General features: G+C 41.6%; 1 protein-coding gene across 3 annotated transcripts in view; it reads left to right on the forward strand.

The window, feature by feature from the left end:
* Positions 1-14,863, forward strand: part of clcn1b (chloride channel, voltage-sensitive 1b) — a 36,678-nt gene extending 21,815 nt beyond the window's left edge. For 2 of the 3 annotated variants that reach the window (XM_061717058.1, XM_061717057.1), the window contains exons 8-23: positions 2,418-2,543; positions 3,786-3,870; positions 3,992-4,093; positions 4,733-4,817; positions 6,005-6,157; positions 6,273-6,342; positions 6,434-6,544; positions 9,222-9,435; positions 9,522-9,655; positions 9,915-10,093; positions 10,169-10,253; positions 10,333-10,415; positions 10,709-10,753; positions 10,879-10,983; positions 12,801-12,887; positions 13,137-14,863. In XM_061717058.1, coding sequence (XP_061573042.1) covers positions 2,418-2,543; positions 3,786-3,870; positions 3,992-4,093; positions 4,733-4,817; positions 6,005-6,157; positions 6,273-6,342; positions 6,434-6,544; positions 9,222-9,435; positions 9,522-9,655; positions 9,915-10,093; positions 10,169-10,253; positions 10,333-10,415; positions 10,709-10,753; positions 10,879-10,983; positions 12,801-12,887; positions 13,137-13,601 — 2,129 coding nt within the window. In that variant the 3' untranslated portion in view covers positions 13,602-14,863. The remainder of the gene's footprint in view (positions 1-2,417; positions 2,544-3,785; positions 3,871-3,991; positions 4,094-4,732; positions 4,818-6,004; positions 6,158-6,272; positions 6,343-6,433; positions 6,545-9,221; positions 9,436-9,521; positions 9,656-9,914; positions 10,094-10,168; positions 10,254-10,332; positions 10,416-10,708; positions 10,754-10,878; positions 10,984-12,800; positions 12,888-13,136) is intronic. The other variant, XM_061717059.1, reaches the window with a different exon arrangement.
* The last annotated feature ends 533 nt before the right edge of the window (positions 14,864-15,396 follow it).

Consider the following 15,396-nt stretch of genomic DNA (forward strand, 5'->3'; position numbering starts at 1 on the left):
TGCATCTTATCAATTCAGAATTGTTTGGACCCTTAAATGGAGGTGGGTAATGTGTAGACAGAGAAAACCAATTCATGTTAAACTGATAATCAAGTCATCAAACAACACTTTAATCAAACAAGTGAATCGCTGCTCTCTATTTATAAACTTGTTTTATCCATTAATGTTACAGTATATTTGACGCCAGCTTCTTCAGATTTATTCTCCCGCGGAGACAGAAAACCCATTAAACATCCGGGTTCTTCTGCCTCATTTACTGCAGCGTAATGACGAGTTTGATGAAAAACATTAACCCTTTATGGGGCGAGTAACCATATACTGTAATTTCCGTGGACATGAAAAACTACTTTCCCCACACTTCTCAGTGAGGTGTTAAAGTCATGTGAGTTAATCCTGCCAATCAGCACAGATCATGCTTTGTCACAGGCAGTGTCATCATGGCATCTGACCAATCAGCAGTGCCCTGGAGAAGCGGGAACTTCATTGATTTTCAAGAAGGGGAAATTTCACATTTTTGCTCCTACCTTCTTCCACACAAAAGTTCATAAAGCTGAAACTAACCATGCTAAGTTGATGACACTCACACAGTGTGTGTTTGAAAGATGGTGCTAACTGATGAGATAAGTGTTGTTTGTGCAGAATTAGTGAAATCAATGAAATAGTTACCATGAATAATGGTGACCCCATATATGATCATACGCCCCTGTTACGATCACCAGTTAAGGGGGGAGGGAGCGCATAACAGCCCCTGTGTGGTAAAACTAGTGCAAGTGACTGAGGAACCTTTTATAGACATATGCCAGATATTCTAGTGAGCCATACTTTGTGTTTTTTTTTACAAATACACCCCCTTATGGTCAAACTAGTTCAAGTGACAGTGTCCTTTTGTAGACATATGCCCGGTGCATGTAGTAAGTCATACTTCGGGTGTTTTCGTTTTTACAAATAGCGCATTATAAGGTAAGACAATATTGGATGTTGCATTGGATGTTGCCACAGATTTGTATAGCATAATATCAGTACCATCATTAATTCTAATGCTATTCTTCCCTTATTGTTCTGTGGCATGGTCAATGGCATGGTCAACCTGCCTGCTGCTGGTGGAGAGAGAGGGTCAGGAGCTGATTGGACTGATTGGACTAAATATATGGATGTAGAAAAAGAGAGGCCCTATAAGTCAAGTTATACCTTTTATGGAGAAAGGTTCTAATATCTCTATGAAGAGAGTATCATAAATATTATGTTGTATGTGTTTTTTGTATTTTTATACATTCCCAATTTATGGGTCCAATTTCACGCACAATGGGCGAGTAACCATATATGGTAACTTCAGTGTTAGATACAATGTTACTCGCGATGGGCAAGGAACCATATATGGTAACTTCTTTGACCTTGATTTGCATCAAGAATAAAAAATAAATAAAAAAAAGAAAAATTGAAAAATACTCTGGTAGTAGCCCCCAATAACACTCTAGGGTTGAAATTGTACATTTCCAAGTATTTCAATGAGTGCCCTATAAAGGGTTAATTTAGTCAGATTCATTTATTTCAGTCATTGTATAATCAAAAATATCTTTTGTTTCCACTTTGTTAGATGTGACAGTTTGCTATGATTACAGTATGTGGTTTTCTGACTTTTAAACTATGAACTGATTAAACAATAGCTATGAAAAGGTTAATTTCCATCATTTTGTCAGAAAACATTTGCGTAACTCTAAACAATCTTTCAGTTAATAGTTTTTCATTAACTGAAGTCATTTTCAGCTATAGTCAGTGTGGGAGGGGGGTCAGACAAAAGCGCCTTTGTTATTCAGTGCTGTGGGTCTGCTGCAGGGCTGCTTCCTCCAGACTGTGACTGTGCCTGCATGTCCAGCTTGCATTTATGATGCATAATGATCAGACAACTCCCTGATGGCTGACAGTTGGTAAGAATCTCAGTATCTGAAAAGCCTGAGACTTCTGCACAATGCATAACTCCCAACATGTATTTAGAAACTGAATGCATAGCTAAACAGCCGACTTTCTGTCAGTCTTCAGATAATTTTTTATTTTGGTCTTCTGTTTAGCTGTCTTTATTTAGCTCAGAATATTTTCCCTGACAAGGCTAATGTTTATTTTATTCCTTCGCCTTTTCATTATGCCCCTGTTTGAGTGTCTTTGAGCGATAGACTGCTTGTGTGTATTTACTTGTGTTTGAATGTGTGTTTGCTCCCTGTGGTTCTCCTGTTGTGTTTAATTACAACCTCAGCTTCAAGGCTTTTTGGACTCTTTGCTGTTTTAACTAATCCATGTCCTCTCTTGCCTTCCCCTATATTTTCTTCTGCTCTTCCTCTCTCGATCCATCCTCATTTTCCTCCTCTCTGTAATCCCTCTTCTCCCTCTGTCTTTCCTCTGCTCTCCCTTTCCACCATCACCAGGGGTGCTGTTCAGTATTGAGGTCACGTCTACCTACTTCGCTGTGAGGAATTACTGGCGGGGATACTTTGCTGCCACGTTCAGCGCCTTCATATTCAGGGTGCTCTCAGTGTGGAACAAGGATGCTGGTGAGAAGCACATTCAGAACACACACACACACACACTAGCTGTCGAAGAAAGACAGATGAGCTTGCATTTTATTGAAAATCGCTGAATATGACAGCTAAGTAATATATGCTTCTTTAGTTAAACCACAGATGTTTCAAGTCATCACCTAGACCACAAAGGCACCGCAGCCGCACTATCCTATGAAGTAAAAGCCTCACAACTAGTATGCAAATCACAAAACATCAGCATAACATAGTTTATATTCATATCAAACAAATGCTGCTTTTACTTCCATCAGTTCGACCTGACCGGTGGAGCGTTTTGAGTTGATACGTCGTTCTCTCCTGTCACTCTTGATGGTCATTAGTGTCTTTTATCCACTGCAGGCTGTTTGTCTGGTTTTGGTCACAGGAATAAAGGAGAGAATTATTTTAATACTAACTGGGCAGGAAATTGAAAGCTGCATTGTAGGTGTTGGGCAGATGAGATTTGACTCCACATCTTCTCTGTCCAATACGTGTGCATTAGGATAAGGGGTTTTATTTTTTGTGTTCATAAAAGAGCATCCCTTGTCCTTGAGATGCAGGTGGACCACTGAGTCTTGACCTGATGAGCTGACTTTCCTGTCTTTTTTGCATTTGTGACCTTTTTATCAGTCCGTTCACCATCGTTCATCATCACCATTAACTGAAACTATATGTTTGTCAGCAAAATAGCAAGTTAGCAAGCTAAGTTTTTTTTTTTTCCAGCTCACTGCTAAGGTTTTCCTCTCATTGCTATCATGACGTTGCCGTTGGGGACATCATGCTGTTATCGCAACAGCAACACTTTAAGGAAACCGCTGTGCATTTTATGTTCGCACCATTAAAGACATTTTACTATAAAAAGAGAGTTAAAAGGAGGGTGAATGTTTGACATTATCAGGTGGAGGTAAGCGAGACTCAAGCGAGAAGATGGATGTTGCTGCGAGTCCATCTGTCTAGTGTGTATATACAGCTTTTTACTAAAGTGGATGTTTACAAGGGTAACCAAATTTGGCCAAAAAAGAACAAGAAAATGGCTTAAATTTAGCTGTTTTTTGCTTCATATAGCCTCACAGATGTTTAAAAGCATTTGAAAATACAGCACTATTTAGTTGTTCTTCTTGGCAAGTTAAGTCAAAACCAAAGTGAAGATACTAAGCACAAACAAATCCCTGATATTTTTAAATTGTGTTCTTCTATGTATTTGTTTGCAATAGTATTTTTCTCATCCCTTTTCAGTCACGATCACAGCCTTATTCAGAACTAACTTCCGGATGGATTTTCCCTTTGACCTGCAGGAGCTACCTGCTTTTGCAATAATAGGGTGAGCGTATTTGTGAGTACCTGTGTGTGTCGACTCATTTTGCATCTTTAAATTGTGCAAGTGTATGTTCCTTTGGCTGGCCATTGTGAAAGATCGAGATGGAGTTTTTCTATTGTTTTAGGATTTCATGTGGCTTCCTGGGAGCATTCTTCGTTTACCTCAACAGACAGGTGGTTCTCTTCATGAGAAGGCCGACGGCTCTCACGCGCTTTTTAACCAAACAGTAAGAGCCTAACAGACGCACACGCACACGCACACGCACACGCACACGCACACGCACACGCACACGCACACGCACACACACACGCACACGCACACGCACACGCACACGCACACACACACACACACACACACACACACACACACACACACACACACACACACACACACACACACACACACACACACACACACACAGAAATTCAAGTATTGCGGTGCTGTCTGTGCTGCTGTGGATTTCACTGCCGGGCTCTTGAACTGCCGGGATTCTGGTTATAGACACGTCCCGGACCTGAAGCCATTTATGCATCGAAATCCTATTCCTCTTAATGTATCTCATCTGCACTCTCCAAACTCATCAGTCTCACAACACTGATCAGGACAGCAGCAAAGCAAAGTCTTAACAACCTTTCAGCCAGTTATTCACTCAATGTGGAGATTCACTTATCCTCTGAGACCTAACAGTCAGGGAACATTAGTCTTTGCCATTACAAGGAAGTGAGCGGCAGCGACAAGAGAGCCACGCAATCACTGCCAGTACACACTCCAACACTTATTTATATGGCAAGCAATGTTGTAGGTTCCTGAGCACGCATTTCCCTGTAATGATTGTGTCTATGTTTGGGTTTTTGTGTTCCCCCAGTCGTTTGATCTATCCAGGTGCAGTGACCCTAATTATTGCCACCCTCACATTTCCTCCTGGGTTTGGACAGTTTATGGCTGGAGAGGTGAGATTGTACCAACTCGCATTGTGTGATTGTGTTTTCATGTGTGTTCGTGGCTATTTAAGATGCCTTTCTTTATAGGAGGTCAGTGGAGTATTGCTTGTGTGGTTAAGTCATGTGTTTGGGTGGATTAGAAACCATAAATTTCATAGGCAACTTAAAAAGCAATCGCACCAATTTCACAAAGAAAACTGTTTATGTGTAAAAAAATAAATAAATGTGGGGTAAAAGGTTTTTCTTGGCGCTGGAAAGCTTTTATTGTAGTTGATGGCCTGTTTGGCAGAAAAGCAAGCAGCCATTTGTGTTTCTGTGTTTAAAGGAATATTTGAAAGTTAAATCTGCCAGGGGTCATTGTTAGATGGTAAAGAGTATAAACTCATGTCAGTGACTAAAACAGTGTGAATTGGAGCAGTTTTGAGTTAGAAGGGAATATTTATTTGCAGCAAAATGACATGTTATGGTCAGAGCACAGGCCAACAGAGCTACAGCAGTGTGAATGACTTTAACCCTATAAGACTCAAAAATGTCATTCAACTTCAGTGACAGAGTGGTTAAGGTCCATAGAGACAAAACAATTTTAACTTTGTATGTGTACAAAGAGTGCATAAGAAGGACTGTTTGTACAGGAATCTCTGTCCGGTCACTGCTGTCTTTTCACTGCATAAGTCGACCAATGTTGCACAAACAGCTGGAAACAGAAGCAAGAGGAGGCAGTTCATGGTCACCCTTCATTTTGTTATGAAAACATCACCATTGGTCCAGTTGTAATTTAAGCAGAGGTCATGAACTCTCCTCCTTTCCCATCTGTTTCCAGTAGCCGATGGTCAGCTTGAGTGGACTTGTAACAAAACAGCAGCTATTAAACAGAGATGTCTCTACACTCTCACTTAAGTGGAATGACATTTCTGAGTCTTGTCAAAGGCTTAAAATAACAAATGTTTAAACTCCTTACCATCTAATAATTCAGATGAAAGGTTTTCCAGTCTATCAGTTTTCTTTTCTGAAGTATACTCTCTGGTAAGTAAGTAGTAAGGGGAATAATCTGTTCCTTTTCTTACCGAAACAATTTCCTAAGATCTTCAGGAAATATTTGTGACATACTTTTGACAGAAATACCATGACTTTACACCTTTCCTCATATATAAATAACCCTTATTCATTGTGTTGGTTGTTTCTGTTCTCTCTGGCAGTTGATGCCAAGAGAGTGCATCAATTCTCTCTTTGATAATTTGACCTGGACCAAAATCTCAGGGTCACCTCCTTCTGACATTGGTCGCTCTGCCGCATGGATACATCCCCACGTCAGTGTCTTTGTCATCCTCCTCCTCTTCTTCTTCATGAAGGTATCTCTCCCTCTCTCTTGCTTTATACACTGGGCGTTGCTTTGAAATATAAGATAACACGAAAACCCGCCGGGATTGGGCTCAGTTCTTGCTTGATCCTGCTTTTGTGTTGCAGTTCTGGATGTCAGCAGTTTCCACCACGATGCCCATCCCCTCGGGAGCCTTTATGCCAGTGTTCATATTAGGTAAGAGGATTGTGCAATGGGAGCATAGTGTCTTCTGCTGGGGATCCAGTTCAATTTCTATTCACCAGCTTGTCTTATCGTTCTCCTGAAGGAGCTGCTTTCGGTCGTCTTGTCGGGGAGATCATGGCCACTCTTTTCCCAAATGGAATACTGTTTGATGGGATAGTCTACCGCATACTGCCGGGAGGTTACGCCGTCATCGGTCAGTCTCCTAATCTTCACTTTTGTTCAGATAGGCCTGGCGAGTTGCAGAGCTGAGAAAAATATCAGACATTCAATCAGTGACAACAATTGTTCATTCTTTTACAAAGTTTCAACCTTTTTGTCCACTGATTAAATTGTGTTTATTCAGCACTTTAGAGACAGTTTTATCATGTTCATTTCAATCTCAGGCCAACGTGTGTCTGCTTCTTTACTGAAATTTGTGAATTTCACCAAATGAAAACTGGCGAATTCATATTAGTCACGTTGGCATTTACCAGGCTTGAAAATAATGTTGATTTTATGAACAATCTTATTTGACTTGACGGATGTTTGATTTAGTGGATCTTTTACTACCGTAGTAAAATCTTTTTTTTTTTTTTACCTTGTCTGCACACATATTAATGGTGGTATGCTGGTAAAAACCTAAGGCATATATATGTGCATTGTTACTATATTTAATATATATACATATAAATACGCATACATACGCATACACATACATATATATATATATATACACATACAAACCCAGTGTTTTTTTTGTTTTTTTTGGAGGGGGGTGGGGGGGGGGTGACATCCACTGCTAAACCAGGAAGCAAGAGCACATGGAGACACACGTCGAGCACTGGAAATCTGCAACAAAAACCACAAACGAAACACGAAACCGACACGGAGCCGACCAAAACACGAGCAGCAATCGACCCAAATCTCGAGATCCAATCACAGTCTGAGCTAAGCTACTGCTAACTAACCCCAAAAACTACAGAGCAAGCGTGCAGGTGAACAAGCCAATGTATATGTCTATGTGTGTGTGCGTGTATGTATATATCTGTGTGTGTGTGTGTGTGTGTGTGTGTGTGTGTGTGTGTGTGTGTGTGTGTGTGTGTGTGTGTGTGTGTGTGTGTGTGTGTGTGTGTGTGTGTGTGTGTGTGTGTGTGTATATCTATGTGGCTATGTGTATGTATGTGTGTGGATATGTGTATGTATGTATTTTACTAGTAAAATCTTAATGCTTTTTTCGCTCCGCATTAAAGGAGCTTGAGGCCGGATTGTGGCAGGCTTTATGAAAAAAATCCGTATACAAGTTTTCTAGTAATAATGTCAGATGAAGCGTTCCAAACCCAAAAGAATGAGCCCTCTAGTCTAGTGTATCTCTCCTTTGCCTTGAACAGGCTGTGTGCTGCAAAATGTGCTGCAATTCGGACTCCGAATTTCCCGCGCTGTCCTGCGGATGTGACGTCACATGTCGCTGCATGTGCGTTCTCCCCGTTCTCCCGTGCCGGCTTCACTGTTGGCTGCAGTACCCCCAACGGCCGTCGTGGTGAAGGGTGGCGCTAGAGAGTCTCATTTCTTAAAAGGAGCCTCAAGCTCCTTTAAATATAATTATCCCGGGGGGCACGGTGGCGCAGCTGGCAGTGCAGCCGTCTCACTGCGGTCCTGGGTTCAATTCCCGCCGGGGACGTTGTGGGCACTGAAGTGCGTATTCCCCCATGAATTCAGCGCCCACACCCTGGGTGGGGTTGGCGAAAGGGCCTTTCTGTTTGGAGTTTGCATGTTCTCTTTGTGTTCCCTGGGCTAATGTGAGCTACCCTCACAAAAACATGCAACAGTCCTGTGCTATACATGCCCCTCTGGCCAGCCGGAGCGCCAGATAATATTTTTCATAGTGCAAAGGTCTCAGAAACTCATGTATCAACTATGATTCGTCTGACATTATAGGGTTATTTTGACACATTTTCCTACATTGCAGATTCTCTTTCCACCAACCTACATGTTTATTTGTAGGGTAATGCATTCACTAAACAGGGCGGCAGTGGCTCAGGTGGTAGAGCGGGTCGTCCAATGATCCAAGGATTGGCAGTTCGAACCCTGTTCCCCAGTCATCTGTCGTAGTGTCCTTGGGGAAGACACTTCACCCTCCTTGCCTCCATTGAGACCATCGCTGGTGTGTGAATGTGTGTGAATGTGTATGAATGTTCCGTTGATGGTGATGGTCGGAGTTGGTGCGGATTGGCAGCCACGTTTCCGTCAGTCTGCCCCAGGCCAGCATCACCAAGTGTGAATGGAGTGAATGAATAATATACTACCATTGTAAAGTGACCTTGGGTTCCATGAAAGGTGCTATATAAATGCAAGTTATTATTATTTATTATTAAACACACAGTTAGCATAAACATCCACTCGTTTTTCTTCTTTTTTGATATTTTTCCATTGAAATTCTGATGATTTTCACCAATGTTCAGCTGTTTTCACCATCTTTTTCTAAAAGGTTGATTGTCTGTTTACTTTCCTAAACCGTCAGATTTAGTCTTCAGACGTAACATGAGAACTTAGCAGGCAACCATCACAGTGCCGCATCATTTTTAGTTCCTCTTTGAAACATTTGAATCTGATTAGGGCAAAACTGACTCTTGATGATCCATGTGGTTTTCCTTTGACCGAATCAAGCTTTGAACAAAGCAGCTGGCATGCACTGAGAACCACCCCGATGCTGTTCCTACATATTTTATAAGATGTCTGGAGGGGAACTTTAAGGGTTATTTATAATTGAAAACAGCGGACATTTCCCAAAATAAGTTCCTTTTCAGAAGTACAAGAATCCAGTGGCACAATGATGATACAGAGGAGCTATACTTCACCACTTACTGTACGTGCTTCTTTCTGCTTTCTGCCAGGTGCAGCAGCGATGACGGGCGCTGTCACACATACAGTTTCCACGGCAGTGATCTGCTTCGAGCTCACTGGCCAAATCTCCCACATTTTACCCATGATGGTGGCGGTCATCCTAGCCAACATGGTGGCCCAGGGTCTGCAACCTTCTCTGTACGACTCCATCATCCAGGTGAAGAAGCTGCCATACCTGCCTGAGCTGGCCCTCGGGCACATCAGGTAAAACCAAAACCAACCCACTGCATATTAGTACGACCGTCGTCAACGACAATATGGTAATTCATGAAGTGTCCCTGCATCTTCAGCAAGTATAACATCTTTGTGGAGGACATCATGGTGCGCAAAGTGAAATTCTTGTCCTCTCAATCCACCTATCGGGAACTTAACCACCTTCTGGAGACCACAAGCCTGAAAACCATCCCTTTGGTCGACTCTAAAGGTAGGATGACCTGCGGCATCACATTGGTCCTTAATGCCTCTATCTTGCCTTTCGACTAAGTGTTATAGGATTAGACAAGGTTAATGAGAGGTCTTAACGTATCTTTTCCCTGCACAGCTCATCTTAATTCAACTTTAGTCATGTTTTATAATAAGCCAAACCAGCATCTGTCTTACCCTTCTTCAGGGCAACTAGTACAGTTGTCTAATGTTAAAAAAGGTTTTCTATTTTGCAAAATGATGCTTTTGATATCTTGCAGAATCCATGATTCTTCTTGGCTCTATTGAGAAGACAGAGCTTCAGGCAGTTTTAGACTGGTGGCTCTCACCGGAAAGGCGAGTCTTTGAAAGAGGTCAGAGCTCTCCAGGCCAGGGCTCTAAAGTCAGCTGGGAATCCTTCAGCTTTGTTGACGAGGAGGCGGAAGAGAGCACAGACAAGGTGCAAGAAATAAATTGTACTTTAACTCATTTGCCTCTTGTCCCATCTAATCACTGACTTTGTTGTACTTCCCAGCCTGCATCTCCAGGGCAAGAGGAATGCAATGGTCCCATCCCATCCCCTAAACCCCAGGAGCCCTCCACCAACCACACTGACTCAGGTAACGCAGCATTTTGGCTGCTCATCACCACAGGTCTGCCTCTAAGCCTCTGATATATGTTACTGTAACATGTTTTCAGACAACGGCAAGCTGCCATCTGTCAGGAGGACTCTTCAGAGACTCTTCTCGTCCACGTCTTCATCAGGCCAGGTTGAAACTCAGGTACGAGAGCAACCTCACGCACTCATCACTCTAAGGCCAAGGCTTCAAAGCAGAGGTGCTTCATTGATCTGATGTTTAGTTGGCAGCTTACAGCTCAGTCGGGGGCATTGGTCTTGCATGTCTGCATGAGCCAAACTCACTATGTGATGGGAGGAGCACATGATGATGCACGCAAAATCGAGTTAAAATCATTACACTTACGGCTTTAACGCTATAAGGGGCATCTTGTTGTCTATATAATAGGAGCTGACCATCTCCATAGCAGTGTCCACCATCTTTTTTCTTGTTTTCAGGAAGCCACACCCCCTCCACTGACTGACACCATGACCCCAGAGGAGGTATTGTACAGCATCAATTCCCCATCCACACTGCCAATAATGAGCCCCAAAACCAGCATTGTAATCAGTCATTAGAAACTGTCTAATCTGAGTCCCTCCCTCTGCCCTGTGATTGGCTGACGTAGATCAAAGCCTGGGAAGAGACAGAGCTGGACAAACCAGTCGATATGGAGCAGATACGCATAGATCCATCCCCTTTTCAGCTGGTGGAGAAAACATCTCTGCACAAGGTGACTGCAGCATCACTTGGGTGGCACGCCATCACACGTTAATATCATATACATACATCTGCAAACACAATTTTATTTAAAATATTTTTTCAAGGGGCTGATTTGAAAAAAACAATAATCCCTATCAGCCTTCTGGACTCTTGAAGCACCTTGGATAGGACATTGCACTGTTCCTTGCAATGGATTTATCTTATTTTTGAGCTAACGTGGCACTGGTTTAGCAAAGAAATGCATTATTGTTATGTTCAGTTATTACTTTAAAGGTCCTGCATTACAAACCCTTTTAATATGTTGATTGATTTTAATGTGATGCATCTTAGGCAGTTATGAAAAGTGTCTTTAGGAGCGACTCAAACAGACACGAGCACTGGTGCACATTAAACATGCATTTTGTTAAATCTGCATTACAAGAGACTCTTCTACTGTTGTTGCAGATTCTGACAATACATGATGAATCTTGGCGATGGGGTGTAGTTTTGTCTTTAAATGTACTTTTTCCGTTTGGGTTTTGACAGGAATGTATTGTTTTTACAAGTTTTGTACCACTTCATCAAAACTGTTTTGTTCCATCTCAGAAACCTGCAATGTTATTTTTACATAAGTATTGCTTTCCATTTTGACTACACCTGGAAGGCAAAACAAGCTCACCCACAAGTATTCAGTCATATTTAGTAATCTATTAGTTGAGGCAATTTTTTTTTTTTTTAAATATTCAATTCACTTTTATTTAAAAAGGGACAGTGTACAGTTAAAACATAAATGTTGCCATCTGATGCACTGTACCAGATTATAGCTTTAAGCTAATTTGCATCTGCAGTCCCTTGAAAGGTCACAATAAAAAAGAAATACAGTAACAAGTAATACAATACCAAGAAAAATACACGGATTATTTAGAACACAATTTAAAACAACATGGCTGCACACATCTGCGTGCAATCCCCCCACCCCGACACGTCCCCCACCCACCCATCCCTTATCCCACATACACACACCCATACATACATTTCAGTATGATTGTTTAACAGCAATCCAGATGATTTAAAGAGTGAAAATCTTAAAGCTTGGTGAAGAACAGAAAAAGCCTTGAACACAAGGGGAAGTATGATTTGTTTGTAAAAGCGGCGGCCTGTCTGGTTAGGGGGAGGGGGGTAATTTTGGGTGGAACAGAGCATATTGGATGCACACAGAATGTTTTTAGTTTCATTACTTCTCTCAAATTGATAAATTACCCTCCAGAATATGTTTTCTTTCTTTCTTTTTCCTCTCAGAGCAGAGAAATTTGACTCAGCACAGGCAATAAATGATCAAAGCCGGTGTGAGAGGCAGCTGCTCACTCTGAGCCTGAAACATTTGGATCTGAATCTAAAGTGAATCTGTTTCTCACAAGTGGTTATGTTGGCCACCCCCGGGCTGCAGTTTGAATGACTCATTCAGAAATGGTCTGTTTCAGTAATGGAGGAAGGAAAATGGCAAGGGTATCCACTGTTCTCTTGTCTGTGAGTACGTAGACACATTTGGGGCCTGCTACTAGGTTCACAGCTGTGAAAAATGGATTTAGTTTAATATACTCCCTTAAACACGTTTCTTTTTGTCTGCTCTGCTTTTTGAATTTTGTTTTTATTTATTTATTTATTGTACCAGCTGCTGTAGCTCGACTTGAATCCTACATTTTATGTCACCGCTCTATCGCAGCGTCATACAGTGTATTTCCTCTTTTACTTGTAAATTGCTCACCAGTGCAGCCATGCAAGCAGAATACTGTCACAGTGCATCACGTTTCACACTGACTGGATCATGTCCTCTCTCTCATTATTCAGACCCACACTCTGTTCTCCCTGCTGGGTCTCAGTCACGCCTATGTCACCAGCATCGGGAAGCTGGTGGGCGTCGTGGCTCTGAAAGAGGTAAAGTCGCTCATCATGTTTTCTATTATTTTCATGATGGGTTTTTTTTTCTTGGTCTTGGTTTTGATCCTGTAATGTGGCATGACATGGGACTGTGATGATCTCACTTTGTGGGCAGTTGTGGAGCCTCATCCTTTGCGCTCTGATTCATGCAGATATCCATCATCAACGCTCTGTTTCCAGATTGCATATAGTCACTCTCGCTCATTTATTTCTTTGCTTTGTGATTTTTTTTTTCTCGTCTAACAGTTACAGAAGGCCATCGAGGGCTCAACTCGCAGTGGGGTGAGGCTTCGTCCTCCTCTGGCCAGCTTCAGGGACGCCAGCAGGAAAACTAAGAAGCACCAGCCTCCCTCCTCCCCTGCTTCCTCTCCCACGCGTGACAGAGACCTGTGGGGGGAGGGGAGCAGTCGGGAGGGGGAGCCGATGAGGAAAGAGTCCAGAGATGATTCCCGAGGGAAGATGCCGTCTTACAGAGGAGCTGCCGGGTCTTACACGTCTCCATCCTCCCTTTGCAGTACGGGGAGCACCAGTAGTGGCTCCGTCACTGCAGGAGGAGCCGAGGGCGCTGCTCAGGAGGCCCCGTCCGCTTCCACCTCTTCCCCTACCTCACCTTCACCTCATGCCTCTCCTGTGTCACATAGCAGCCCTGTCCTCAATCTGTCCTCCCTGCAGGAGGAGAGGGAGAGCGAGGAGTCAGATGAGCCCATATGAGGACCAGGTTTCATGAAGAAAGACTTCTACCTGGTTTGATTACACTTCTTTCCCCAGAGACAGAGCTGGGGTCTGGCTGGAGGAGTCAGGCCTCCTGCAGCCTTCACAAACATTCAGCTCTCCGTGAGCACACAACACAAAACTCTTAGACTTTTGTAGTACAGGATAGTGTTTTTTTCTACTTTCACAACAGTCTTTTTCACTTTTTAAAATCAAAACTGCCTTCCTATATCCCCCGAACTGTAGACAGTCCTCTTCAGCATCAACATCTGTATCAACATCTGTTCATTTCATCATATACATGTGAGCTACTAACAACTGATAGCTATGAATTGTATGATAATAAAATAATATATTGATAAAGACTTAATCAGTTTGGCCTAAAAGGTCAAAGAGATCCCACATTTGAAGTTGATTGAAGTTAATTCTAAATTAGACTTATAAAGATAGCCTATGTGGTAACTGCTGAATCACTATTGTCAGTTTGTAAATTTTGAACAAAATAAAATGTATACTTTTCTGCTAATTTATTTGAATTATTTACAGCAGTGAAAATAATCTTAGCAAACTGTTTGGCTGAACCCTGCCCATGTTTACTATGTTCACGTGCTGTTCTGCAAATTACCAGCGATGGAAAGTTAATCCTCTTAATTTAAAGAGTGTTCTTTAGTACAGCTGTGAAATATTTGTATTTACATTTTATGCTTCTTTATATTTCTGCTGACTATATTTTTAAGGGAAAATATTTTACTTTTTACTCATTGTTTTTACCTTTCAATGCTAACTATGATCTTAAAAAAATACTGGATCAACCACTTGTACAGATGAAAACACCCACCAGTTTATTAACATATTATTATCAGTCACCTTGATGACTTAAAACGCAGCTTTAAAGACCAGAAAACTACAAAGAATGTCTGTTTTTACAGAGATGCTCACACTGCTGAACACTTAATCAAGAAGATGTAATTAACACCTCTTAATTTATATAGCAGCAGTAAGGGTATACTTAGAGTTTTACACCATACCTTTGGATTTTAGCATAGTTTTTGTTAAATAAATTGTGAAACTGTGTAGTATGTTAATCTGGATTGTATTCACCTCTTTTTAAGACCTGGGAAAGATTTTTTTTTTTCTGCAGTCCACATTGCTGTAATGTGTATATGCGTAATTTTGGATAATAAACCCATGATAATATGAGACGATGACCTTATAATTATATTACTATTATTCTGGTCCAGCAAATAGGATATTCCTTTGTTGATACAAATGATCTATGCTGAAGGTATCTTGTGCACTTGTGTGGTTTTTCAGAGAGCTGTCCCACTCGCATACAAAACACGGTAGTTATGACTGTGTCTTCATAGGAGAGCTTTACCAAATCTGTCAAAAAGGGACAATGTAGCTGGTGGAGTGAATGTTACCTTCGATAACAACATGTTTACTGAAGAGTGTAACAGTATAAAGAATAGATATGTCTGAGGACCTCCGAAAAAAACTTGCTGACAAAGATCGTGAGGAAGGAAAATGCTACAAATTTGAGACAGAAGAAAATCATTTTAAGATCAAAGTCTGTTAGCATGCCAGAAAACTGGAGGAGAAATGGTTTGTCAATTGATTAAACCAAAGTAGAACTTTTATTTTTCATTGAAACAAAAACCATTATGAAAAAAGCTGCATTTGAGGTATCTTTTCCCCAATGTGAATCAAAGTGATGGTAGTATCAGGGTTTGAGCCTGTTCTCCAGAAATTTGTGCCAGAAAAAACTCTACAAACCTGCGCCAAATGATTCATG

The sequence above is a fragment of the Cololabis saira genome, chromosome 3, assembly GCF_033807715.1.
Source record: "Cololabis saira isolate AMF1-May2022 chromosome 3, fColSai1.1, whole genome shotgun sequence".
Taxonomy (NCBI): Eukaryota; Metazoa; Chordata; class Actinopteri; order Beloniformes; family Belonidae; genus Cololabis; species Cololabis saira.